The sequence below is a fragment of the Ananas comosus genome, linkage group 24 (genome assembly GCF_001540865.1).
Source record: "Ananas comosus cultivar F153 linkage group 24, ASM154086v1, whole genome shotgun sequence".
Taxonomy (NCBI): domain Eukaryota; kingdom Viridiplantae; phylum Streptophyta; class Magnoliopsida; order Poales; family Bromeliaceae; genus Ananas; species Ananas comosus.
This window is the reverse complement of record NC_033644.1, coordinates 3,930,482-3,958,222: the sequence shown is the minus strand read 5'-3', so window position 1 is coordinate 3,958,222 and position 27,741 is coordinate 3,930,482. Positions and strand designations below refer to the sequence as shown.

At 42.3% G+C, this 27,741-nt stretch overlaps 1 protein-coding gene, 1 long non-coding RNA gene and 1 other non-coding gene across 4 annotated transcripts; 1 reads left to right on the top strand and 2 right to left on the bottom strand.

Moving 5' to 3' along the window:
* Positions 338-26,623, top strand: LOC109728885. The gene is made up of 10 exons (XM_020259422.1): positions 338-380; positions 540-673; positions 23,193-24,157; positions 24,681-24,875; positions 24,960-25,207; positions 25,308-25,511; positions 25,600-25,692; positions 25,781-25,882; positions 25,970-26,275; positions 26,357-26,623. Exons 4-10 carry the CDS (start codon positions 24,692-24,694, stop codon positions 26,456-26,458), a joined length of 1,239 nt encoding a protein of 412 aa, XP_020115011.1. The 5' UTR covers positions 338-380; positions 540-673; positions 23,193-24,157; positions 24,681-24,691; the 3' UTR covers positions 26,459-26,623.
* On the bottom strand, positions 6,788-6,860 carry TRNAT-UGU. The gene has a single exon. It is a non-coding gene; the product is annotated as a tRNA-Thr (tRNA).
* On the bottom strand, positions 7,715-10,437 carry LOC109728886. 2 transcript variants are annotated; one of them, XR_002221157.1, is made up of 3 exons: positions 10,288-10,437; positions 8,740-9,351; positions 7,715-7,878 (listed from the first exon to the last, which is right to left on the bottom strand). It is a non-coding gene; the product is annotated as an uncharacterized LOC109728886 (long non-coding RNA). The 2 variants fall into 2 exon arrangements; XR_002221158.1 differs by having other exon boundaries at positions 7,716-7,878; positions 8,740-9,176.

Here is a 27,741-nt window from a genome sequence, read left to right as displayed (position 1 = left end):
CGGGGCAGGGACGGGTGTATTCATAGTCCCAGGGACGGGTATGTTTACAGTCCCGATTGGATTGGGTCAGATTTGACATTTCCTACAGTTGGTTAGTGTAGAGCATGATAGTGTAGTGATCGATAGCGGTAGAGTTTACTTCCTACTTTTCTGACTACTCTTGCTCCCTTCTGTAGACTTAGTGGGTGGACCGATGTTGTTTGGGCGGTACCCACTGAGGACTACTTGTTTTTACAGTAGTTCTCACGCCCAGTTGTTACTCCTGTTTTGCAGAGCCACAGGTTTCAGCTGCTGCGCCTTCCGTGGATCAGGATCGAGGCAAAGGTGTCGCGAGCTAGAGCCCTACCCGACTAACAGAGCTAGAGGCACCCCTACTGCAGGTAGATGTTTTGTTTTGAGTTTATGTACATAGCTTGCTTAACTCGCCACTGCGAGTAACCCTGTATTTTGGATTGGGACTATATATATGAAACTCAGTTGTTTAGCTTTTGTTTATTGAGCAGCTCTATGCTACTGTTTGTAGTATTGTATATCTACAGGTACTATTGACGCTTCGTATAAAGGGGAAATTCCTGTGTATACGGCGGATTTGTCGGCGTACCCGGAGAACGAGACATCCGGGGCATGACACATCGTACAAACACCCACATAGATATTTTAGTGGGCCACAGAGGTACGGTTGATTCTCAGGGCCTATTTATTAGTTTTAATTTGGCCCAATTCTACGGACACTCGCATGGATTTTTTAGTGGGCCGCGACTGTGTGTCAAAAGCACGGCCTTCTTTCCTTATTTGGTAAAGTCTGTTTTTGTTGTGTTTCGTTTTTTACCAAAAAAGGAAAGTTTGGGTTTTGGATGGTGTAATCCACCGTTTTTATCACCAGCGTTTAACGCATATACTACAAAGAAGTGTACAGTGTACCACCCCTCATATGCGGGCCCCACATGTCGGTTTAACAGGCATTTTTCCTTTTTTTTTATTAATTTAGGGTCCTAGATTCATTTCTTTTGAGCTTAGAGAAGCTCAAGGAAGCTTTAGGAGGAAAAAGAAGTTTCACCTATATTTCTCTTGCTAGGAAGAGAAGAGATGAGTTGATATTTTAGGGATTCTTTTAGGCTGCATTTGGTTGAGAGGATATCCTAGAATAAGAGGGGATTTCCCTTTTTGTTCCACCAAATAGCATTGCAAATATTTAAAGCTAGTTGTTCTAGGCTTAACAATTTATACGGGAATAACTCATTAAGCTAAGTTCTCCCCTATTCGCAGAACAAGGTAGAATAACAAAATTTACCCTTTTCACTTCCTAATATGTGCATCTCTCTCTCTTATCGAGTGAAATGAAAAAAAAAAAAAAAAAAACTTCCAATAGGTTTCTTATTGAAGGCAATTTTTAATGTTAAAAATAAAAAAAAAAACCCTTTTGCACACACTCTATAATTTATAATTGATGTTGTTGATACCAAAATTGAGCCGACCTAACCCACGTATAAGCCAATAAGGACACGTGGTGCACCAGGAGTCGGCAATAAGGCGCCTAAAGGACAAAAAGGCGGGAACAGTTGAAGATTGGGGCGTAACTTCCATGAGGAGTTAGTATAACTTCCACGATCATGGTTACAACCACTCCCCCCCCAACTACTTTCAACCAACTAATAATGTGGGCTATAAATAGTAACTTTGAAGCCTGCAATAAGGGTCTTCGCCCCTGCGCATAAAAGACCACCCTTATTTCCTCTACATTTTATTGCTTTTCTAGGAGTAGTCTAAATGTAATCTTTTTCTTTTCCGCATTTACTGCTTTCCTAGGAGTAGTTCTTGTAACTTAGATCTTTGGAGTCTATCTGCCCCATAGGTATCACTCCCTTCTAAAATATATTTGTAGTCTGTCTGCCCCACGGGCATCACTCCCCTGTTCTTGTACTCTGCCATTCCCTATTCAATAGAAAGTCACGTTCGGCTATTTGAGCTGACCAGATTTTGTGTTGTGCTAGCCATTCGGCTCATCTCCCGGCTTAATTTTCGACTTTTCCCGCATATTCGGCTCATCCTGCCGAAGCGAATTTACTGCGGAAGTTTTCGAACCCGGCTGATTCGATCCCTCATTGGCCTAATCGCTTGATCCTCTGTGGGCGCATACTTCGAGGGTCATACTCCGCTGCCGTCTCGCACCCCGACGTTCTTCCCGAGGAGAATTATTGACCGGGTCAAGGGTCGGGACATTAGGCACTAAACAATTTTTTTGGCACGCCCTGTGGGACACGTTTTTAGGTAAATTTATATTTTATATAAATTATGGCTGATGATAACGCCATGAATCTACGTAATAGGATTGTTCCTAGAAATTCTGGGAGTGATCAACCTAGTGATTCGGACAATGCTGGCGAATGTCAATCAGTTTTGCCAGTTGAAGGAGAAACTAGTGGACAGTCGGCTCATCAAAAGCCGAGTCTAACTCAGGCACTCGGCCAGATGAGCCGAGTCCTGCAAACTTTAGATTAAAATATCCATCAAAGTACCGCTCGACTAGACGCGGTGCTGGCCGCTATCACGGCCTATAATGAAAATATTGCACGAATAGAGCAATTATTGACTCGAAATGAGCAACCAATGACAGGCTTACAAAGGCCTATGATGACACCAGTGCTGCAAAATCCTGCGACACCGGTAAATGGACAGGCCCAATACCAGGGGGCACCATTCCAAGCGGCTTACAGACCGGTCGTCGTCAATACCGGTCAACAGCCGGAAATTACATGGGGATTGCCACCACCTCCGCCGATGGCAGCATACCACCCCCAAGATATAGGGGCTAGAGCTGGGGGGCAGGCCCCTAATGACATACAAGGAGCGAACCCTGGAATACAGAATTCTGGAGTTCCTCAAGGGCCAAATTCGGCTCAAGCACAAGCTCCGCTGTATGCTCAGATTAAGGAAGTCATTCGGAATACCTTCGGAGTAGGGGCTAGGCCAGCTATGCGGCCTATTTTTCAATCCTCGTATCCAGCAAACATAGATACAGAGCATCCGTATCCGGCAAACTGAAAAATGCCGAAGTTCGACAAGTTCTCGGGCGATGAGACCGAGAATACGGTCGAGCATATAGCCCGGTTCACGGCCCAATGTAGAGAAGCGGCCGCTGACTCATTTTTGAAACTTCAATTATTTAATACGTCGTTAACTAAAACGGCGTTTACTTGGTATACAAGTTTATCAGCCAATTCCGTCCAAGATTTGGACGAATTGGAAAGAAAATTTCATGAGCGATTCTATAGATCAGAGCCACAATTATCGATCGCCGATTTGGCTTTATACCGACAAATGTTAGGTGAAACGGTCGAAGAGTATTTGGACCGTTTCAAAATAGCCAAAACCCGGTGCTTTATGAGAATGCCGGAATCAGAGTTCGCCAAAATGGCGTTAAATGGTCTGCATTTTAAGATAAAAGACCATTTTGAAGATAAGTATTTTTCTAACCTATTTGATCTAGGTGTTCGAGTTGCCCAATACGAGCAATTTCAGAAAAAAAAAAAGTGAGGACGATCGGCTGCAATTGAGCCGATATAAAAACCAAAGCAAAGGCAAGGAGAAATCCTTGCTAGAAAAACAGTCGGTTTAAGAAGAGCCGAGCCAATCGAGTGAAAGTGAAGAATCGGCTGATGAAGCCGAGATATAGCCACTTCCTTTAAGAAGAATTTCTTGATAGAAAAGCATTCGGTTCAAGAAGGGCCGAACTAATCGAATAAAAGTAAAGAATCGGCTGATGAAGCCGAGATATATGTGGCTGGGATGATAAAGCGCCGTTTTCCTAAAGCCGACCAAGACCAGCGAAACTAAAGCTTGGGTCTCGGCTGTGCTTTTGAACAGTCGATTTGGCACCAATAGTCATCCGAATGTTCATTCGAAAAACTATTGGGGGGGCATTGTTGATACCAAAATTGAGCCGACCTAACCCACGTATGAGCCAATAAGGACACGTGGTACACCAGGAGTCGGCAATAAGGCGCCTAAAGGACAAGAAGGCGGGAACGGTTAAAGATTGGGGCGTAACTTCCATGAGAAGTTAGCATAACTTCCATGAGAAGTTAGTATAACTTCCACGATCATGGTTACATCCACTTCCCCCAACTACTTTCAACCAACTAATAATGTGGGATATAAATAGTAACTTTGGAGCCTGCAATAAGGGTCTTCGCCCCTGCGCATAAAAGACCACCCTTATTTCCTCTGCATTTTATTGCTTTTCTAGGAGTAGTCTAAATGTAATCTTTTTCTTTTCCGCATTTACTGCTTTCCTAGGAGTAGTTCTTGTAACTTAGATCTTTGGAGTCTGTCTGCCCCATGGGCATCACTCCCTTCTAGAATATACTTGGAGTCTGTCTGCCCCATGGGCATCACTCCCTTCTAAAATATACTTGGAGTCTGTCTGCCCTACGGGCATCACTCCCTTGTAGAATATACTTGGAGTCTGTCTGCCCCACGGGCATCACTCCCCTGTTCTTGTACTCTGCCATTCCCTATTCAATAGAAAGTCACGTTCGGCTATTCGAGCCGACCAGACTTTGTGTTGTGCTAGCCATTCGGCTCATCTCCTGGCTTAATTTTCGACTTTCCCCGCATATTCGGCTCATCCTACCGAAGTGAATTTACTGCGGAGGTTTTCGAACCCGGCTGATTCGATCCCTCATCGGCCTAATCGCTTGATCCTCTGTGGGCGCATACTTCGAGAGTCATACTCCGCAGCCGTCTCACACCCCGACGTTCTTCCCGAGGAGAATTATTGACCGGGTCAAGGGTCGGGACATTAGGCACGCAACAGATGTATATTTTGTTAATATTTTTTGTTGTTCTCGAGAATAGAGGATATCCCGGTATTAACTATAAGTCTATAACAACCACAAATTTGCATTTGAATGTTATTTATTTGTTATTGAGAATATTCCTGATAGTATTTAGATGTTTATATTGAAATAAGGTATTTGATGGACAAAAGTTAAGTAAAATAACAATTTTGTCCTTGAATATTGTATGAAATGTAATTCAATGTATGAGAATAGAGATAAAATTAATATACAAAGATATGATTATAAATATAGATATAACAATATAATTTCAATTTTATAATATAACAAATAATTATAATTAATATAATTATATAATTTTAAATATAGAAGAGTAGATTGCTTTAGAAATTTATTATGTTTTCAAATCACCATAGAAAAATTAAATTAGTGCATGTAATTATAATATTTATTTGAATTTATTCGAAATTGATTAAAATAGAGAATAAATAATAAGAGTCTGTAAAAACAAAAGAAATGAAAAAAAGAAATAGCAAAAAAAAAATAACCTTTTTTACTTCTACCATTAGAAGATGAGAAGCAGAGAGAAGCGAGTTAAAAGAGGAAGGGGCGACCCGGCAGCGAGGGCCGAGGGATTGGAGGCCAAACGAGGGACGAGAGATTGGAGGCCATGATGAGGTCCTTTTTATAAGAAGATAAGAAGCAGGAGTATGGAGCCATGATGAGGTGTGAGCTGGGAGGTAGGAGAGAAGCGAGTAGAAAGAGAAAGGGCGATGGGAGGTGGGAGAGAAGCGAGTAGAAAGAGGGAGGGCGATCCGAGGGATTGGAGGTCATGATGAGGTGTTTTTTATAAGAAACAAGATGCCAACATAAATGAGGAAATGTCGCATTCATGATCTAGCCTTCTTGGAAAAAAAAAATTCCAAACTAGCTTTGTTTTGAAAAAATATTCCTAATCTAATCTTATTTTTATTAGTCAGAAAGAATAAAAGAGGTTAATAATCTTTATATAAGTTTATGGGCTAATTAAGAGAAAAAAATATTTTTTTCTCTTTTAACAGTTATAAGTATTATTATTACTAAATTATAATAGAAGAAAATCACAGCGTAGATTTTTCCTCTCGCGAACCAGCCTTTCGCCTTCTTGCATTCTCAGCCAGATGGAATCTACGGAGTGCTGTAAAATCTCAGCCCTCAGTTGTTCGGCTAACCAAATCAAATTCTCTCTCGATACATTCCTCAAAAAATCCAGTTCGTGCCGATTCTTCCCCCAATTAACGAAGAGATCTTGGCGGAATTGCCACATATGAAATTGAGCACAATTTTGCAAAGAAATACCCCACTTGTTTCTCAAGAAAGAGATGGGAAACTTGCTCAATATCATTTGATTGAATAGTTACCTCAGCTCCTTGCATTTATTGCGATTCTTTCTCCACGAATATCATAATTGGAATAGTCTCATTACTCCGAAGAAGTCAATTTACGTTTTTTCAAAAGAAAATAAAAGACTATTTTGGTTCCTATATAATTCTTATGTATCTGAATGCGAATTTGTATTCGTTTTTCTTCGTAAACAATCTTCTTATTTAAGATTAACATCTTCTAGAATCTTTCTTGAGCGAATACAGTTCTATGGAAAAATAGAACATCTTATAGAATTCCATATGTGAAACCGAGATAGTTACGTTTCAGAAAATTCTAACGATATTGCGGGGATACCTATGCTTCATTCTTCTGAAGGTGGGAGAAAAGATCAAACTGATTCTGATTATTGATCAAAATTAGGGTTTGAAACTTATGTAATTAACTTCTTCTGGTTAACCCAAGAAAAAATGGGATAGATTTATGAGAAATCAAATTCAGTTAGCATAGGGTAGATTAAGATAGGACACAAAAAGAATTGATTTATGAGCCGTATGAGGTAAGAAACTGGATTTCATTTGAAGAAAAGGAGAGATTATCAATCTCGAAAAAATAGATAGAGAAAAAGCCGGCTATCGGAGTCGAACCGATGACCATCGCATTACAAATGCGATGCTCTAACCTTTGAGCTAAGCGGGCTCGCATAAGAGAAAAATAGCGTAAGAAATATTATATAGGAGTGTGTCGCAGCCCTCCTTTGCTCGGTTTTATCTTCATAGAAAAATAGTAAAAATAAATAATAAGAGTTTGTAAAAACAAAAGAGAAGAAAAAAAGAAATAGCAAAAAAAAAAACATTGACCTTTTTTATTTTTTACTTCCACCATTGGAAGATGAGAAGCATGAGAATGGTGCCATGAAGAGATGTGACGTGGGAGGTGGGAGAGAAGCGAGTAGAAAGGGGAAGGAGCGGCCCGGCAGCGAGGGCCGAGGGATTGGAGGCCAAGCGAGGGACGAGGGATTGGAGACCATGATGAGGTGCTTTTTATAAGAAACAAGAAGCCAGCATAAATGAGAAAATGTCGCATTCATCGTCTAGCCTTCTTGGAAAAAAAATTTCCAAACTAGCTTTCTTTTGAAAATATTTTTAATCTAACCTTATTTTTATTAGTCAGGAAGAATGAGAGAGGTTAATAATCTTTATATAAGTTTATGGGCTAATTAAGAGAAAATAATAATTTTTTCTCTCTTTACTCCTTTATATCTAACAACAATAATAAATATTACTATTACTAATGTCACGCCCCGACCCACCAATTTGGCCGGTTTGGGCCCGTACATAGACGCCGAATGAATAGAACCTTCTCTGTTCGCCCAAGGCTCAACAACAACAACAAACATGTATAAAGAAATGCCCAGAAAAAATTTCAATATACATGGCTTGCACGAGGGCAAGCAACACAAGCAAGTGAAAGTAAACTAACTAAAGCATTCATATATTGTATCTTGATTACTTTAAATCAAATACAAAGCTTACATAATTATTACATTCATTCTTCCAATATATATATTATCATCTCTGAAATGAATAATTTATATTTGCTTTCATCAACTATAAACAGATGAAATAAATAAGGTACAACTATACTCAATGGATGTCCACTATTTATGGAATGCTGCCCATACCATGATTCTCGATCACCCCGCACGAGCTAGAACCTGTATGGTTAGTGGGGTGAGAACTACTGAACGTTCCCAGTGGGTTTGGCTGCCGATCTCGCCGACTCACCAACTAGATTTATTCAGGCATATTTAGGCAAGAAAAGAAAGTAGATAGTAACCAGCTGTAACATGTAATTACTACAATACCTGTACCAAGCTGAAAGAGACAGTATATCACATATGGAATTTATGCATGCATGCTACTAATAATCATTACCCAATCAAACTGGTTAACACTTGTTAACCCGAAACTCAAAACCCAAAATCCCTCTAAATCGGGGGACTCGAACCACCCGAGGGACCGTCTGCTGGACAAGTACGTTAGTCCTTAGGCAAGTACGTTAGCCCATCATGTGACAACTCCGGAGTGCACTGCTTGGGTGGAGCGACCACCGCCAAGCTCAAAACAAATTATGTAAGTATGATCCAATCCTCACTTAGAGGATATACTGACAATGCCACACTTTAACTAGCTCTTTATGCTAGATTTACATGTCCAACTCTAGATGCTAATCAATTCATCTAGTTCTAATGCCACATATTATACAAGCTCATTGACTTTGTGTAACATTCACAACACTGGGTGCCACTCATGCAATCTATTCATAATGTCACTTTGTCAACTATTTCATAGTCCAACACAAGTTCATACATCTATAGGGTTCTATGTTTACTATTCACTGTTCACATGTAATTATGCTTCCAAGCATACAATTCGACCATATGTCATAATTAATCACACATCAAGCTCGACCCTATAATGCATGAATACTACTAAACATATACAATTCATGTATGCTCAAGAAAAGTGACATAAACATAATAGGTCATTCAATAACTTCGGAAAGCACCACCCACCTTTAAATGATGCCGGAATGCGAGAAATCCACTTCCCGCGATTTATGAACCATGCGATCCTCGCTCGCGACAAACGAAGCTAAAATGAGATTTTCCTCATTAGCGTGTCGTCGGCTCGTCGGAACACCAATCAGAGCTTTCCAACGCGTCCGTTCACCCTCTATTAGGTTTCCACGCAATCAATTCCAAGCTAGCTTTCCAATCTTCAAGCTGAATGCGTCACTAGCAGATTTTCTGCACCAAAAGCCCTCCTTTCAGCTCCAACAGCAAGAAGCCCCAATTCTGAAATCTACTCCACCAAATTCCCTATCAGCCACTACAAGTTCTTACCTAAATTCGAAGCTCCCCCCGGTTCTATTTCAGCTCAAGTCTTCTCTTTTCAGCTCAACACACCAAAAAGATCCAACTCCAAATCAACCTTCTCTATTAAGCTTCACCTAGGGTTAGAGAGAAGGAGAAGGAGAAAGAAATGAAAAGAAAGGAGAGGGAGAGAGGCTGGATACGTGGGCAGCTGCAGGGAGTGGCTGGGGTTGAGATAAGCTCAAAAATCTGCAACTTAACCCCTCAAAAGGCTAAAATTACATTGCAGTCCAGCAATTTACAATTCAGTCCCTGCAGGTTTACAATTCAATCCCTGCACTAATCAGCAGCCTGGCAGCAGCAATTGTAGCCCTTTTTGCACGTCTAGTTCACTCCGAGTCCACTCAAACACTTCCAAAACATGCTAAACATTATGCCGAAGCTACCAAGTAAGCTTGGAAGCAAAGTAATTTTATTTTGGCATTATTTTGATCAATTTGGTCAAAATTAGCAATGTAATCAAAAATCCGACATTTTTACATCCAAGCATCTCCGAAATTTGCCATTAACTATCATCGCGATTCCAAAATAATTCGGAGGTATTACAATTAACATTCATACCTCACTTTGATCGCGTAGATCAAAATTAGCGTTATAATCCGAAAATCCCCTTTCAAGTTCATTTCGCACTCGATTTGTGCCCGAATACTCAATTACCTCCATAAATCATTCCCACACGTCTAGAAACACTCTGGAATGATGCACGTCCAATTCAAACTTCACTTTAATCTTTTAGATCAAAGTTAGCATCGCAACCCGAAATTTTTCGTATATTACAATCTCCCCTCGTTAACAAAAGTTTATGGATTAATTAAGAAAAAATAATAATTTTTTCTCTCTTTACTCCTTTATATCTAACAACAGTAACAGTAATAAATATTACTATTACTAAATTATAATTTTTATTATTATTACTAAATTATAGTAGTAGAAATCATAGCGTAGATTTTCCCTATCGTGAACCAGAAGTCTATTATAGCGCTTTTCGCCTGCGTTCTTAGCCAGATGGAAATCTCCAGAGTGCTATAAAATCTCAGCCCTTAGCTGTTCAGCTTGAAGCTGAGTGTACGTTGCAGCACTACTTTGCTCAATTTTATCTTTATAAAAAAATAGTAAAAATAAATAATAAGAATCTATGAAAACAAAATAAAAGAAAAAAATAAATAGCAAAAAAAAAGAAAAATCGACCTTTATACTTCCACCATTGGAAGATGAGAAGCATGAGCATGCTGCCATGATGAGGTGGGAGGTGGGAGGTGGGAGGTGGGAGAGAAGCGAGTGGAAAGAGGAAGGGGCGGCCCGATAGCGAGGGCCGAGGGATTGGAGGCCAAGCGAGGGACGAGGGATTGAGGACATGATGAGGTGCTTTTTATAAGAAATAAGATGCCAACAAAAATGAGGAAATGTCGCATTCATGGTCTAGCCTTTTTGGAAAAAAAATTTTCCAAAGTCGCTTTCTTTTGAAAAATATTTCTAATCTAACCTTATTTTTATTAGTCAGGAAGAATGAGAGAGGTTAATAATCTTTATATAAGTTTATGGGCTAATTAAGAGAAAATAATAATTTTTTCTCTCTTTATTCCTTTATATCTAACAATAGTAATAAATATTACTGTTACTAAATTATAATTTTTATTATTATTACTAAATTATAGTACTAGGAAGTCACAGCGTAGATTTTTTCCTATCGCGAGCCAAAAGTCCATTCTATGCTCCTTTTGCCTTCTTGCGTTCTCAGCCAGATGGAAATCTTCGGAGTGCTGTAATATCTCAACCCTCATCTGTTCGGCTTGAAGCTGATTGTGTGTTGCAACACTCCTTTGCTCGGTTTTATCTTCATAGAAAAATACTAAAAATAAATAATAAGAGTCTGTAAAAACAAAAGAGAAGAAAAAAAATAGCAAAAAAAAGAAAAATTGACATTTTTGCTTCCATCATTGGAAGATGAGAAGCATGAGCATGGGGCCATGATGAGGTGTGAGGTGGGAGGTGGAAGAGAAGCGAGTAGAAAGAGAAAGGGGCGACCCGGCAACAAGGGTCGAGGGATTGGAGGCCATGATGAGGTGCTTTTTATAAGAAACAAGATGCCAGCATAAATGAGGAAATGTGGTGTTCATGGTCTAGCCTTTTTGGAAAAAAAATTTCCAAAGTAGCTTTCTTTTGAAAAATATTTTTGATCTAACCTTATTTTTATTAGTCATGAAGAATGAAAGACGTTAATATTCTTTACATAAGTTTATTGGAAAAAATTATAAATATAACCTGTAACGTATCGAAACCTCAATAGCGATTATCGAACTTTAGCCAAATTGGTTAAAGTGTCGAGAGAAACGGATGGATAAAGTCCGATCGACATTCCAACAATGTTGGAAGGGTCAAGTCGAGTCCCGAGAGTGTAAAGCAAGTTTTAGCATTGCTCGGCGCGATTTAAAAGTGAACAATGCGAAAGAAATAGTTGGGTATGTCCCATTAAGCATTCCAACAATGTTGGAAGGGTTAAGAAAGAGTTCTAAATGAGTTAAAAGGGTTTTAGCATCGACCGGCGCCAAACAAAATCGAAAACGGCGCAAAATCAGCATTCTGGGCAAAGTGTACCGGTACAACCATCGAGTTGTCACCGGTATAGCCCTGCAGACTGAGAAGAGTTTGCTCTCAGGTTTGATTTTTCACGAAAATGTACCGATACACCCCTGGTGTGTACCGGTACACTTTGGTAAAAATCGAGAACCTTGCTCTCGGGTTGCCTCTGCCCAGAAAATGTATCGGTACAAAATTTTGTGTACCGGTACACTTTGATCTGGCAGCAAGGAATTGACCTGTTGCAAATACAAATGTTTGGGGGGCCTAGTTGCAATTATTGCACACTATAATAAACCCAACACTCCTCTTCTTCACAGCAAACACCCCTCCACTCTCTCCCTCTTATTTTTCTCTTTCTCTCTCTAGAGATCTTGCTCTAGAGCTTGGAGGAGAAGGAAAAGAAGGCTTGGAGGAGATTTTTGGAGGCTTTGAAGGTGTAGAAGCTCTCCATCAAGGTGGACTTGGGGATAGCTTTTGGCTAAGGTGAGTTTTAGTGCAAAAGCTCATCTAGGGTTTGGATTTTCACTATAGAACTTAAGGTTTTGAGGCTTCTCTCATGTTTAGAAGCATTGTGAGCCTTGAACACCATGAAAACTATGGTTTTCTCAAGGTGCTCCCATGGTGAACATCTAAGGTTTAAAGTAGATGCCCTAGGAATGGTCCAAATGGCTTAGAAATAGTATTAGAGAGCTTCCTAGGTGATTCTAAGCTAGTATTTGCTTAGAAATGAGATCAATCTAGGAGAAATCCCATTATGGCATTGTTAGGGCATGAATTTTGGGGCTTTTGCTTCCGGTTGTTTTTGAGGTAAGTTGATGTAAGAAAGTGAATTCTCGAAATTCGAGAGTTTCACTTCGTTTGGAATAGACTTGTTGTCGAGTTGGTTGGGTTCGGAAAGCCCGAACGCCGAGGAAATGCGAAAAGTGCATTGTGACGAACCCGCGAGAGCAATGAGGTAATTCTGCACAAATGCAGAATTTTTATGCTCTCGGGGACCGGTCTCTCTGGGAGAGACCGTTTCCCAAAAGTTGTTTTTCGGGGGTAGCTCTCGGAGACCGGTCCCCTTGCGCGAATTTGCAAAAGGGTTGCTCTTGGGGACCGGTCTCCCCTCGGAGGGATCAGTCCCCGTAAGCCCGAAATGCCCAAGCATAGGCTGTCACATATATGCAAGTTGAGGGGGTTTCTAGCAATTATTACATAAGTGTGAGGCTATGTGAGCAAGTAGCTCTCTCTCTTTCCCTCATTCCTCACAACCAAGCCCTAAAATTCTCTCTCTCTCTTTAGAAAGAAGGGAAGAAGGAAGAGAAGAAGGAGAAGGAGAAGAAAGAAAGGAAGAAGAAAGAAGAGTAGAAGAATGAGACAAAGAAGAAGAGGATCATCTTCTCCATCTTCTTCCTCAAGTTGGAGGAGCCTTTGGAGGTGAGCTCCAACCCTTTTATGGCATCTTCCTAGGGTTTAATTCTTACACCTTAGAAATGGTTTTGTTGGATTTCTAGTATGCCTAATAGGTAATTCTAGCAAAAATCTAGGGCTTGAATCATGAATTTCTCCATTGATTGTAACCTAGGGCACCAAATGGGTTTTTGGTAGTTAATGGGCTTTGATCTCTTTTAATTGATCGTAAACCGAATTACTAGGTCTCTAAATGCGTTAGCAAAGATGGTTCGTCAATCCATCGAGTCGGTGAGAAGATATTGGCAAAAAGAAGCGGCTGAAGCTTCGCTTTCGCCTAAGAGGCCGAGGCGACGTCGTAAGGTTGCCAAATCGCATCCTGTGACACCCCAATAATCCCACATCGGATGGGAATGGGGTTGTCATTAGGTTTATAAGAGACTTAGACACTAGTAATAATAACTGGGCTTAAGCATTTTGGGCCGATGGTTGGGCCCAACGAGTTATTGTTGCTAGTGGGCTGGGTCGTTACACATCCCTAGAGTCCCGACATCACCTAGAGGTGGGTGGTTACCATCCCGAAGCAACTGAACTCCCCTTTATGTCTTAGTACATTGAAATCTCGCATCTTGTATTCATATGCATTGTAGGATAATTATGTATCGCCTTTCCTTGTGCTTTCCTAGATGATATCATAGTGTGTATTAGATGCTTGATACTGGATTGATGAGGATTGGGTCGAGACTTGTGGAACCTATGGTGCAGAAATAAGAGATGGACTCAATGGTTGATAACAAATGAACGAGTGGCATCTAGTTAATAACGAATAAAAGAACGAGTGGCATATGTGAATCTTAGTGTATATGAAACCTATTGATTTCAGGATGATAGCAACCCTAGAGGATAGGATATCCTCGAGCTAAGAGGATTGGATCATACTCACTGTCTGTTCAGAACTTGTGGTGGTCGCTCCACACAAGTAGTGCGCTCCGGAGTTTGGTCACGTGGGATAGCCTTATTGGGATCCCGAGGGATAGCCTATGTGGGGTCCCGCAGACGGTCTCGAATAGCCTATGTAGGCGAACCCTCGGGTAAGCCAAGAGATTTGATGAACAAGTAAAAAAGGCATTACTTCTTGGACATAATGACAAGTTAGTTGTTTACACACCTCATTATACATGCATTCATTATACATGATTTGGGCATAGTATCGTAGCTTCCTTACCCTGTCATTACAACTTTCATATATCTATCTATTAGTTTATTTACTTGTGCCCACTTGGACCTAGTGGGGAGATCGGCGATGTCGGCGGCCGAACTCACTGGAAACTATGGACAATAGTTCTCACCCCACTTTGTTGCAAGGCCGAGCGTGAGTATTCCTGGTGAGGACCGCGGTAAGGGCCTAGTGCCCTAGTCGCATTAGCCTACCTTCCCTTTGCATTAGAGCTACCCAATATACTTGAGAGTAGATGATGTATAGGGTGTGAGATGCTATTTTGGAAATATAAGCCTTATGTTGATATTTTGGAAGTTTAAATGTAAATGAGATGTAAATTGGGATTACATGAATGTAATATATAGTGTAGAATCTATCTTTTACTTCACTTGTATGCTTATTACTCATGATGCTTGCTCTCGTGTTTTGTGCAGCACTGTTTGTGCTCTCGCTATTGTTAGTGATCGTGTATGTATTCAAGTGTTTCCTGGGAACTCGTTGTACATGATCTCGTCACTTGAGCCTTGGGCGGACAAGGGAGGTCCTGTCCGTTCGGCGTCTGTTCGACGTGCTCGAACCGGACCAAATTGGTAGCGGTCTCGGGGCGTGACAGATAAAGTGGTATCAGAGCAAGATAAGAGCAAGCAAAGAGAGAGTCTAGGATCAACCTAGGAGACCTTAGGATGGAAACCTTAAGGTTATAGGTGCGCGAGTTAGACGTGAACCTATGGCGGTGGCGAAAGTGATTCGATTGGGTCGGAGTTAGTGGTATATCTCTAGTAATTCCTAGAGAGGGATCCGAGTGGTATTAGTTCTTCACTCGAGGTGGTTATGTCGGCGGCCGACGACCTGACGCCAAGAGTCTAGAACTAGTACGCTTGTGTGCTTCCGCCTGATTTTGTTGCTGAGTCGCTCAGCTTTGTGAATGCTAAACGGTTATTGGGTTAATTTAACTGATCAAGTTGTTGCTTTTCAGGAGCAAATGTCCCCAAGACGCTACGTGCGTAGGACTGTTTCGGTACCGCCTCCTGCGGTGCCCGAGCAGTCAAGATTGGAGGAGGTGCAGGAACTGCATGAGCAGGTAGCCGCGATGTTGGGCGCAATGCAGCGCCAGGAGGCTCGGTTCGAGCAACTCCAGGGATTCGTGGAGCGGCAAGCGGCGGCCGCGGCCTCAACAGCGGCTGAGGGCCGCGATCCACCTGCACCTTCAGTGCGCCCGCCAATAGCGGCTGAGGGTGAGGGCATAACGGCGATTCCGGTTGCGGCGTGTCCCCCGCCGGCAAGTGCACCTCCGACAGCTTCGGGTTCGGCACCACCTGATACGACGGCCGAGGAAGTAGAGCGGGAGCGTGCGCTGACGGCTCTAATTAAATTCATGAAGTTTAAACCACCAATCTTTGAGGAGGAGAAAGTGGAGCCGTCGATGGTGGAGTCCTAGATTGACTTTATGGAGACCCTCTTCGAGGACCTATATACCTCGGAGAAGAACAATGTACCCCTCGCCACCCATTGCCTCGAGAAGGCGGCGAAGGTGTGGTGGAAGCGGTTGAAGCGGGATCGGCCCTCTGACCTTCCACCAATGCTATGGGAGGAATTTAAGAGGGCAATGTTCGAAAATTACTTCCCCAACACAGAGAAGAGGAAGTTGAAGGAGAAGTTTCGCAAATTGAGACAGGGGGATCGTTCGGTGGCGGACTACGAGCAGGAGTTCTCCCACATTATAGATTGTGTCCCGGACGTTGCTAAGGATGACGGGGACCGGGCCGAATGGTTCTTGCGGGGACTTCGGCCGTGGATATATAGGGCAGTGCAGCTATTCAAGCCCACGACTTTTGCCGAAGTCTTTAACAGAGTGCTGTGGGCAGAGCATGAAGATGCCCACGTGCGGGACGAACGCGAGCTGCTAGCTAGGTCCCAAGACAGGGGGAAGAAGCGATCGGGCGGTGGTTCGAGGGATCAGTTGACTTCCAAGAGACCCCTGAAGCACCCGCGGTCGCAGTCGTGGAATCGTGGGCCGCAACAGTGTATTATCTGCGGTGATGGCGGCCATCGAGCGCCACAGTGTAGGCAACGTCAAGGTAGATGTTACAACTGCGGACAAGAAGGGCACGTAAGCCGCGACTGTCCAGCAAGGGCCCCGCCTACCCCGTCAGTCGCATCGACTCCAGCGACCCCACCTCATTATGGAGGAGCTCCTTATGTTCCCGTCTCGGCAGGGCGCGCGATGATGCCGCGTCAGCCGGAGGTGACTCGATCAGCGCCGAGCGGACGGGTATTCGCCGCTCAGGCCCAAGCTGAGGAGCCTACCCAAGTCGAGGAGCCTAACATTGTGGCAGGTATGGTTTTAATTAACGGAGTTCGCTCCAGGGCTATGTTTGATACAGGTGCCACACATTCGTTTATTAGTAGAGCATTCGCACGCATGCATGACATACTCATAGAAGCGAGTGGCAAGTGGCGAGTGGAAGGCCCTGAGTCGACATTTAATACCTATACGGAGTGCTCGTCGTGCCCAGTACAAGTAGGCGACTGGATAATGCCCATTCGGATGTTGGAACTCAAGAAACTGGAGGCATACGATGTCATTTGGGTATGGACTGTCTCTCGAATATTATGCAACGATCGATTGTAAGAACAAATTGATCACCTTTCGAGAGCCAGGACAGAAGGAGTTCGTTTATCGAGCTTGTCGGAGTTCTTGCTTCGTCGCGACAGTATCGGCGACGAGAGCTAGGAAGTTGGTCAACGGCGGCTGCGCCGCATTTTTGGCGACCGTCGTAGAAGTGGACCGAGTGGCTCCAAATTTAGAAGATTTGTCTGTGGTACGGGAATTCCCAGATGTATTTCCTGTGAATTTACCGGGGATGCCGCCGGATCGGGAGATCGAGTTCGTTATAGACTTGATTCTTGGGACCGTGCCGATCTCGAAGGCCCCGTATCGTATGGCGCCAGCAGAGCTAAGGGAGTTGAGGGATCAGCTGCAAGATCTACTCGACAAGGGATTTATCAGACCGAGCGTATCGCCGTGGGGAGCCCCGGTGTTGTTCATGCGCAAGAAGGATGGCTCATTTCGACTCTGCGTAGACTATCGAGAGTTGAATAGGGTCACGATAAGGAACAAGTACCCGCTGCCCCGAATCGACGATTTATTTGATCAGTTACAAGGGTCGCGAGTGTACTCGAAGATAGACCTACAATCCGGCTACCACCAATTAAAGATTAAGCCGGAGGATATTCAGAAGACCGCATTTCGCACGCGGTATGGACACTATGAATACACGATTATGGCTTTCGGGCTCACTAATGCCCCGGCAGCATTCATGGACCTAATGAACCGTGTGTTCAAAGCATGTTTGGACCGATTTGTCGTGGTCTTTATAGACGACATCTTGGTCTATTCACGGAGCGACGAGGAGCATGCGGAGCATTTGCGGATAGTGCTTCAAACCCTTCGGGAGGAGAAGCTATTCGCGAAGTTAAAGAAGTGTGACTTTTGGCTTCGAGAAGTCGCCTTCCTAGGGCACGTGATTTCCCAGGGCGGTGTTTCAGTTGACCCAAGAAAAGTCGAAGCAGTCGAGAATTGGCCACGCCCAACGAACGTCACCGAGGTCCGAAGCTTTATAGGCTTAGCGGGCTACTATCGACGATTTGTGGATTGGTTTCGAAGATCGTGACTCCGCTTACCTGTCTGACGCAAAAGGGTGTCAAGTTTATTTGAAGCGACGAATGCGACCGAAGTTTCAACAGGTTGAAGAAAAGGTTAACGTCGGCTCCGATACTCGCCTTACCGGTGTAGGGTGAGGACTTTGCGGTTTATAGTGATGCATCCTATCTGGGTTTGGGGTGTGTCCTGATACAAGGCGGGAGGGTCATAGCTTATGCGTCCCGTCAGTTAAAGGACCATGAGAAGAATTACCCCATTCATGACTTGGAGTTTGCAGCGGTGATCTTTGCGTTGAAGCTGTGGAGGCACTACCTATATGATGCGCACTGTGAGATCTACACCGACCACAAATGTGGTTAGAGCTATTAAAGGATTACGATGGAGTTGAACATGCGGCAGCGGCGGTGGTTAGAGCTATTAAAGGATTACGATGTCGATATCCTTTACCACCCCGGCAGGGCAAATGTGGTCGCAAACGCACTTAGTAGGAAGTCGACGGAGGACCTTACTCCGTGGGTTACCAATCAAACGCCTCTATAGTTGGACGTGGAATGGATGGGCCTTGAGGTGGTTGCTCTTGAAACTCCGACTCAACTAATGGCGCTCGTTGTTCAACCGACCTTATTGGAGAGGATCAAGAATCTGCAATCTGCGGATCAGAGTCTCCAGAAGGTGCGACGTAACATTGAGGAAGGTCAGTCCGGCGATTTCAGTGTAGACGCCGGTGGCGCGCTCCGATTTCGAAACCGGTGGTGTGTGCCCGAGAATGAGGAGCTTTGCGAACTGATCTTGCAAGAAGCTCACCGGTCTCCATATGCTGATCACCCGGGCGGCACCAAGATGTATCATGAGTTGAGAGCACTCTATTGGTGGCCAGGAATGAAAGTTGATATTGGGCGCTTCGTGGCGAAGTGTTTGACTTGTCAGCAGGTGAAAGCGGAGCGCCGATTTTCAGCGGGAAAGCTTCAAAGCATACCTATTCCCGTTTGGAAATGGGAGGATATATCGATGGACTTCGTCGTCGGCTTGCCTCGCTCAACAGGGGGCCACGACGCAATTTGGGTGATTGTGGATCGCTTGACGAAGTCAGCACACTTTTTGCCTGTTCACACCACCTGGGCGGGAGATAAGTTAGCGCAGGTATATCTTGACGAGGTAGTGAGGTTACACGGGGTACCGAAGTCAATTGTGTCGGATAGAGACCCCAAGTTCACTTCGTATTTCTGGAAGAGCCTGCAGGAAGCCCTTGGCATACGGCTCGATTTCAGTACCGCATTCCATCCTCAAACAGATGGGCAAACTGAGAGAACCATTCAGACACTGGAGGATATGCTGCGAGCGTGTGTCATTGGTTATAAAGGTGGATGGTGCAAGTATCTGCCGATGGCCGAGTTCACCTACAACAACAATTACCATGCTAGTGTAGAGATGGAACCATTCGAGGCTCTGTATGGGTGGAAGTACCGATCTCCCATTTATTGGAGCGATGTGGGCGAGCGCACGGAGTTCGGTCCCGACGTGTTGCGAGAGGGGGAAGAGAAGGTCCGCCTTGCTCGCAAGAGGTTACTCACGGCGCAGTCTCGATAGCAAAGCTATGCGGATAGGCGCCGGCGAGACTTGGAGTTTGCGGTGGGCGACCACGTTTTTTTGAAGGTTTCGCCCATGAGGGGCGTTAAGCGATTTGGAGTCCAGAGAAAACTAAGTCCCCGATACATTGGCCACTATGAGATCTTAGAGCGGATTCGGACGGTGGCTTATCGACTAGCGTTACCGCCGAAGCTTGCGGATGTGCACAATATATTCCACGTCTCCAATCTCCGCAAATACGTACACGATCCTGAGCACGCAATGTAATATGATCCGCCGGAACTCTAAGAAGACTTAAGTTACGAGGAGTTTTTGGTGGCGATAATTGCTCGAGAGGTGCGAAAGTTGAGGAATCGAGAAATTCCATATGTCAAGGTCCGGTGGAGCAATCATGATGATCGCGAAGCCACCTGGGAGCTCGAGGATCAAATGAAGATGAACCACCCTCACCTATTTGAGGATTGAGTTAAGGTATGAATTTAAAAATTTGAGTTGAATTAGAATTTGATTAAGTTGAGTTCGTTTCGAGGACGAAACTTTTTTAAGATGGAAAGGATGTAAGGAAGTGAATTCTCGAAATTCGAGAGTTTGACTTCGTTAGAATAGACTTGTTGTCGAGTTGGTTGGGTTCGGAAAGCCCGAACGCCGAGGAAATGCGAAAAGTGCATTGTGACGGACCTACGAGAGCAATGAGGTAATTCTGCACGAATGCAGAATTTTTGTGCTCTCGGGGACCAGTCTCTCTACTCGTGATGCTTGCTCTCGTGTTTTGTGCAGCACTGTTTGTGCTCTCGCTATTGTTAGTGATCGTGTATGTATTCAAGTGTTTCCTGGGAACTCGTTGTACATGATCTCGTCACTTGAGCCTTGGGCGGATAGGGGAGGTCCTGTCCGTTCACCGTCTGTTCGACGCGCTCGAATAGGACCAAATTGGTAGCGGTCTCGGGGCGTGACAGTTGACCTCTTGGAAACCTAATTAGGGGTATTCCCGACGCGTGGGACAACTCCGTTTGACGTTTCGAAAAGGTCTAGATAAAGTTATTGAGAAAAAAAGCCTAATTTGGCTTCGTTTTACCGCAGGCGAAAAAGTAGGGCTTCAAAAATTTCAAGAAAGTCACCGTAGCACCTTTGCAACCATACAAGATGAGTGGTGCATACCGAAAATCTCGAAATTCCTTTTATGTCTAAAGTGTCATATTTGAGCATTTGTATGTATTGAGCATATTGCATAGTAGGGTTATTGTGAGCTTCTTATTGCATGTTGTGAGTTCAAATGCATGTGAAATACAAGTGAGAATTTATAAACCCTATGTTTGCATGAAAAATGACAAGAACTCAGTGGATTAGAGAACAAGTGTGACATGTTGACATAAAGGTAGTGAGTGACATTGGAGAACCAAGAACACTAGAGTTGAACACTTAGAAAACAAGTGTGGCATCATTGTATGAGTATAAAGAATAAGTAGTGTATATGACACTAATAAAGGTTAACGAATGCAAGTTTACAAAGGTAGTGATATTATGACATAATAAGCTTAGAGTTAAGGGTCATATGTACATTGTTTCCTTATAGTTAAGGAATGGATTGAACTTGACATCCTTATAGTTAAGGATTGGATCATACTCACTTGTAAGTCCATGCTCGAGGGTGGTAGCTCCCCCTCGGGCGATGTGCTCCGGAGTTGTCATCACTGGGTCGTAATAGTCTCCCCAGAGGACGGTCCCGTCGGGCGTAGTAGTCTCCCCGATACTTGGGATTTGAGTTGGTGAGTCTATTGAGGGCGAAACCTACGAGCTAGCCAAGAGATTGGGTAATGAAACTATGATCTTGCATTCATCCTGAGTATTCTATCGAGCATCGCATTTCTTATTGCTCAGGCATGTTAGCTGCATTTGTTTAATTGGTTACTATCTATCTGTTCTTCTATTATGCCTGATTTAGACCTAGTGGAAAAGTCTGCGTGGTTGGTTGTCGAACCCACTGAAAACTTTGTTGTAGTTCTCACCCTACTATTTTCATAGAGCCGGGACCGAGCGAGCCGGCAGACGATCGCGGTAAGGGTATCGCGCCCTAGGCAGAGACCGCCCGAGATACTTTACATTTTGTAGTTGCATACCCCGTTTATATATATATATATTTTCATAGAGCCGGGACCGAGCGAGCCGGCAGACGATCGCGGTAAGGGTATCGCGCCCTAGGCAGAGACCGCCCGAGATGTTTTATTTCATAGTTACATACCCTTTTGATATATCATCTTTTGTACTTGGACGATGATTAGGGATGTTAGAGCGAATGTATTAAAGATATCTAATGATGTTAAATGCAAAGGTTTATTTTGGAGATTTGAGATGTATAAAAAAAATGATGCAAAGATTGTAAAAGTACTTCGAAGTTGAATGCATGTATGTGATTTAAATTTAATCATAATACTTGTATGTTGATTAGTTAGCACTTTCACTTTGGCTATTGCTTGCCCTCGTGCAAGCCATTATGTATGCTTCCGCAAGTGCAAATTTTATACTCTATCTGTACCTGTTGTTGAGCCTTGGACGGATAGGGGAGGCTCTGTCCGTTCGGCGTCTGTTCTACTCGCTCGAACCGGCCAAAAGGATCCACTACAGGAAAAAGCTATTGTAGAGGCGGTTGTTCAAAGACGTTTGTAACAACCACCTCTACAGAATCTGTTAGGGGCATATTAGAGGCGGTTTTAAAAACCCGCCTCTAAAATCCCCAAAAAAAAATTTCTAAAATTTTTTTCCCCCCATACATGCACTACTAAAAAAAACCCTAACTCTATTTCCCCCCAAAACCAGCCACCTCTCCAACCCTCCTCCCAAAAAACCCACCTCCTCCAACCCTCCTCCCAAAAAATCGGCCGCCTCCTCCCCGGCAGTGATGACCGGTCGTTCCCCGTTGGCTGCCGCACTCCTTCTACTCCAAGGCCGCGACCGCTGAGGTGCCGCGTCTGCTCCGGCGACCTCTCCCTGTCAAAGTTCTCAGGTACACCGCTCCCTCGTCGCTCCCCCACTGTGACAGTTCTACGGCAGCGGGCCAACCTCCCCTGCCGCCGCGCGTACCCCCCGGCGCCCCTTTCCCCTCCGCCCTCATCCTGGCAACGCACCACCGTCCCAACCCCCGCGACATGTCCATTTTTCCTCTGCCTCCTTCTGGCAGCGAGCTCACACCACCTCCCTGCAGGGTGCCGCGCACCACCCCGCATTCCCCGCCACTACGGCCTCCTCGTAGCTGGCCCACCCCCTCCGCCTTCTTCATGCAGCCGCTCCCCCCTGCCCACCCCTGACCGCCCCCACACCGGGCCCCGCGCCGCATCGCTCCCTTACTGCTTATCCTAGTGGACTTTATTTTATAGTATTCTTAGATGATTTCTATAAATTAGTGCTGGCAGATTCTAGTAATTTATGGAACTGATGCATTGGTGATTGGTGTAGCTTTGCTTTTTTTGATGAAGAACAGTTGGAGTGTTTTTATTTACATGTAACTAGAGGATGATATATATTCACGAACATATTGCTAGTTAATTCGTATTGTTAGTTATCTTTTTTATTCACATTTTATTACAAGTTCTTGCCACCATCCTGCATAATGATTTATTTTGAAACTTACTAATCTATACCTTTTTTCTTTTCCAGCATTGGGCACGAAAAGATCAGTGTCTGAAGAGTTCATCAATGATTGGGATAATAAAAGGCTAAATGCAGGGCATGCAATTCGGCTCAACATGTGGTGCCCAGTTCTTTATTGCAATAATCCTTACTTAATTAACCCAGGCCCCCAATTTAGAATACCAAACTTTTGCTTTCCCTTGCTTTGTAATGTATATATAAGTGTAGTAATGACACATACTGCAAACGTTATTTATTAAGTACTTATACTCCTTTTGTGTGGCTTAATTTACCTAACCAAAAGCATCTTTCGTGTTAATTAACTTAATTAATTCCATCATCAACAAATTTTTTCTACGCAAACTTTTTTGTTTTCCTTTCTAATTTGCTAGGCTAATAGGGGCCAACACTGTAAAAAAAGTGAGTTCTTAGCCACTATATAACAATCGTCTTTTGTGAAATCATTTTGTGGCTTGATTGAGCTGTAGCCTCCAAAAGCTTCAGTTAGATGCATCTGCATTGGATCCGCGAGCAAATGATTAAAATGATTAATAGCTCTGCAGATTTACTTGCAATGTGTAAAGAAAAGGGATTCTTTGTAGTAGTTCTATTTTTGTTATTTGCAGGTAAGCATGAAATCTTGTTTTGCTGCTGATTTTAGGAGTTTATAAGATTGTAGATCTTTTCCGTCGGCTTTTGTATATATTTTTGGTGGAATTTAAGTGGGAGAGTATGATTGTGTGATGATGTTGATTTGGGAAGTTTTGCAAACAAGATATCAAACCCTTGTTAGTCCTTCTGATTCTATTTTTGGTTGTGCAGCATATAAGCATTGGAGATGTTTGTTAGCAGAGGTGAAGGATCTCTCTCTCTCTCTCTCTCTCTCTCTCTCTCACCTTAGGTCCAATAGAACTGTTTTAGGGACAAGTCAGTACCTGATCCGCCAACTGCCGTTCTCCTACATAGGATTCTAGGCTGCAGGAAGAATTTGGGTAAGTTCATTATTCTGGCTTTTAAGTATCAAGACAGTTGCTTAAATTTTTAGCCTTTTTCACTTCTTTCCAATTATATGCTACTTCCGGTTCTTTGTAAGACCTTTTGACCACATGCCAACAAAAGATGATCCTTATGTATTTTCATCACAAGTAGAACAAGTATTTTATGTGCAAATACCAAAAGATGAGAATTGGTCTTTAGTGGTGAGAATTAAACCGAGAGATTTGTTCGATATGGGTAGAGATTTGACGGATGACACTTTTGTAATTTCCTCACATATTCAAATTTTAGATGAGAATGAACATCCAAATTGGATCAGAGTTAATGCAAATGAAGATGACAATGATGAAGCATAATTTTTCTTAGCATTATTGAAATATGGCCATTTCTCATGCATTTGTTAAATTTTCTTCTCAGGTTTGGTTAATGAATATACTTTCACTCGATCTATATTTGGTTAATTGAGTTTTATTATTTTGCATATGCTTGATTTACATGCTGATTGGTTATCATATGTAGGAAATTACAAAATGTCCTCGAGCTCTCGAAGATTGCGCAATTGCAATATTGTCACTTCTACCTCTCAAGATGACTTACAAGGTCAAGAACCAGTAGGAGAGAAGCAAGTACCATCTTACTCGAAAACCTCGACAAATTCAAGTAACACCGAGATTGAAAATAACAATCAAAATGAGTTGTTTCTTTGGATCATTGGTAAGCAGAAATTTAATTTTTTTAATTATGTTGTGTGTAAGCTTGACCTACTATTGAAAATAACATATTTAAATTTATTTTCAGGTGCAGATAAAAATCGACGTAAGAAGCGAGGAAGAACAACACTGGCAGATGTGTGGAACCTTCTTGAAGGAGAAAGGATTGATGTGGAAGTTGATAAATACGGGGTTCCATGCACCTATGCAGGATCGGTCCTTGGATCATTTTTAGGAGTAATCGCGAAGAATGGAACGTTTGCTCCTTTAAATATTCCGCGGTGGGATAATCAAACATTTAATCCATTCAAAGAAAAAATGCTAAAGCATATTGAGGTTCTTTCATCTTTGCTTATTACTTTACTTTTTTGTTTGGTATGTTTGTAAACTTTTATTAGAATAGACTTTTAACATAAAGCTTTTAATTTATGAGTAGGCGAAGTTTAGATATCCCGAGGGAACAAGACATTGGGTGTTGGCATCATTGAACAAAAAATGGAGAGATTACAAAAGTGAATTAAAAAGTGAATACTTTTCAGATGATAAACCGATCCAAGAATTAGTTAACAATGTGCCACTTGGTGTGATTAGAGATCAATGGACTAGTCTAATAGCACATTGGTCCACTGAGGAAAGTAAGGTATAAACACTTTATGTTTATAGCAATGTTGCTTAATTATAGTGTTATATGTTCATTTTTTAAAAAAAATCTCTATTTCTTATCATAGAACCTTTGTCGAGTTAATTCAACTTCTGCAAAATTGGTGAAGATGGTGCACACATCGGGCAGAAAAAGTTATGCAAGGAAGCGAAAGGAAATGGTAATAGCTTGACATATAAAATTTTTTATTTTAAATAATCAGTCATTATCTTTATCATTTGGAAATCGTTATTTACAATTATATATAGGAAATTGCTCTTGGCAAAGAACCGGATCGGCTAACTTTTTGGGAGGTAACTCATAAGAAAAATAATGGAAATTTTGTGAATGAGGATGCGGGGAAAAGTTTGGTAAGTATAATTTTCTATCGCGTAGTTATATTTACTATTCATATAATTATGACATAGTAATATTGTTTTTTCTCAAATTGCTAATAGGATGCAGCACGTGCAAAGTTTGTTACACTTTCACAAGGTTCCGAATCTGACACAAACAATTTAATGGACAAAGCCTTTATAGATATCATGGGCCCTGAACACAATGGCCGTGTGAAAGACTTAGGATTGGGACCTACGCTAAGATCATATTATGGCGTGAAGCATATAAACTTTCCTACAACAAGCGAATCAAGAGAAGGCCAACCAGGAGAAGTAGAAAAGCTTAAAGAAGAAATGCAAGAGATGCGAGATGAATTGCATCGACTTAAAACACTATTTTCGGATACAATATTGCTCAATTCTCGAGTATGCTAAATTTTTATCCTCAACAAATTTTATTGATTTTTTCATATAATTAATTATTTCTATATTGTTTGATTCTTTTAGGTGGTTGCGGGCGATAATAATTTGGTCGATGCGCTTTCTCCGAACATTCATTCATCGAATGCGAGTCACGAGCCTACAAATGGAGGACATCAAAAAAGCTAATTAATTTTTTGTAAACAGTTGACAACTCAAGTGTTGACTAATTTTGGAAGTGTTTAAACTTTACATTACCTAGTTATGTTGCTTCTATGGTATAGACTTTGAATGAGGTCATGTTTTGGATTATACACTATCTTAAATTATGAATTCTTGTGAATGTGAACTTTATTTCGCACTGAAAATTATTTTGCTTGTGTTATTAATGTATGTTGTAAATTAAATGTTAAGTTTGATGTGCATTATTATTTGATTTAATATGTTTGTCAATGAAATTGTAATGTTATGTGCAACAAATAATTATTGAAAAAATTTTTTATGCTATTTCTTACGTAGAGGCGGTTCAAACCGCCTCTAAGTATTATTAATGGTTTGCTTACCTATAGAGACAGTGGCAACCGCCTCTAAAGAGCAAACCGCCACTTAAAAAATAGTAGAGGCGGTTTAAACCGCCTCTATGATATGACATTAATAGAGGCGGTTTAAACCGCCTCTATGATTCGACATTAATAGGGGCGGTTTAAACCGCCTCTATATTATTAGGAAATATAAATAAAATTATGAAAAAATGAATAAAAAAGTATATTGAGATGGTTCAAACCGCCCCTACTGGACCGCCTCTAGCATTCCCCGGCGGTCAGTCAAACCGCCTCTACGGATGTAGAGGCGCTGTCTACTTCGGCGTTTTAGAGGCGGTCGCTGAAACCGCCTCTACAATTCGTAGAGGCGGTTTAAACCGCCTCTACAAGCGTATTTTCCTGTAGTGATCGGACTCAGAGCGTGACATAACCACAATTATTCACTACACAATATACTATTACATTTCCACGAGAAAATTCTTTTAAAACTGTTTTCCACTCAAACACCTTTTCTTTAAAAACACTACCATAAAAGATAGAAAATTATTTTCACAACTCACAAACATTTATAAAAGCTACAATGTTTAACTTTATAAATCCATAAATATTCAACCACTGAATCATAAATGTCTAAGTCATTTATTTTGAATAAGCAAGAATAGAAACTAAACCAATTCAACCGGGTCGGAAACTCTATCAACCACTACTAACGTCGCAACCCTCACTGCGCGCATCACCTGAAAAATGATAGGGGTGAGAACATATAAACATGTCTCCCCTCCTAATGAGTACCGCAAGCCGATGAAGCCGATAAGTACTCACCGGTATAGAAAAAGATAATCAAAGTCATGAGCAGATATCACAAATACAGTAGCAATAATATCGGAATGAAAGAGAACAGTAATAGAACATATAACTACCGGTACTGTA

Bases quoted from the DNA above. Each gene is read 5' to 3' on its own strand.
- LOC109728885 (XM_020259422.1), top strand. From the start codon at position 24,692: ATGTCCTCGAGCTCTCGAAGATTGCGCAATTGCAATATTGTCACTTCT. The intron at 25,208-25,307 runs GTTCTTTCATCT...ATTTATGAGTAG, and splicing joins AAATGCTAAAGCATATTGAG to GCGAAGTTTAGATATCCCGA. The intron at 25,693-25,780 runs GTAATAGCTTGA...AATTATATATAG, and splicing joins CAAGGAAGCGAAAGGAAATG to GAAATTGCTCTTGGCAAAGA.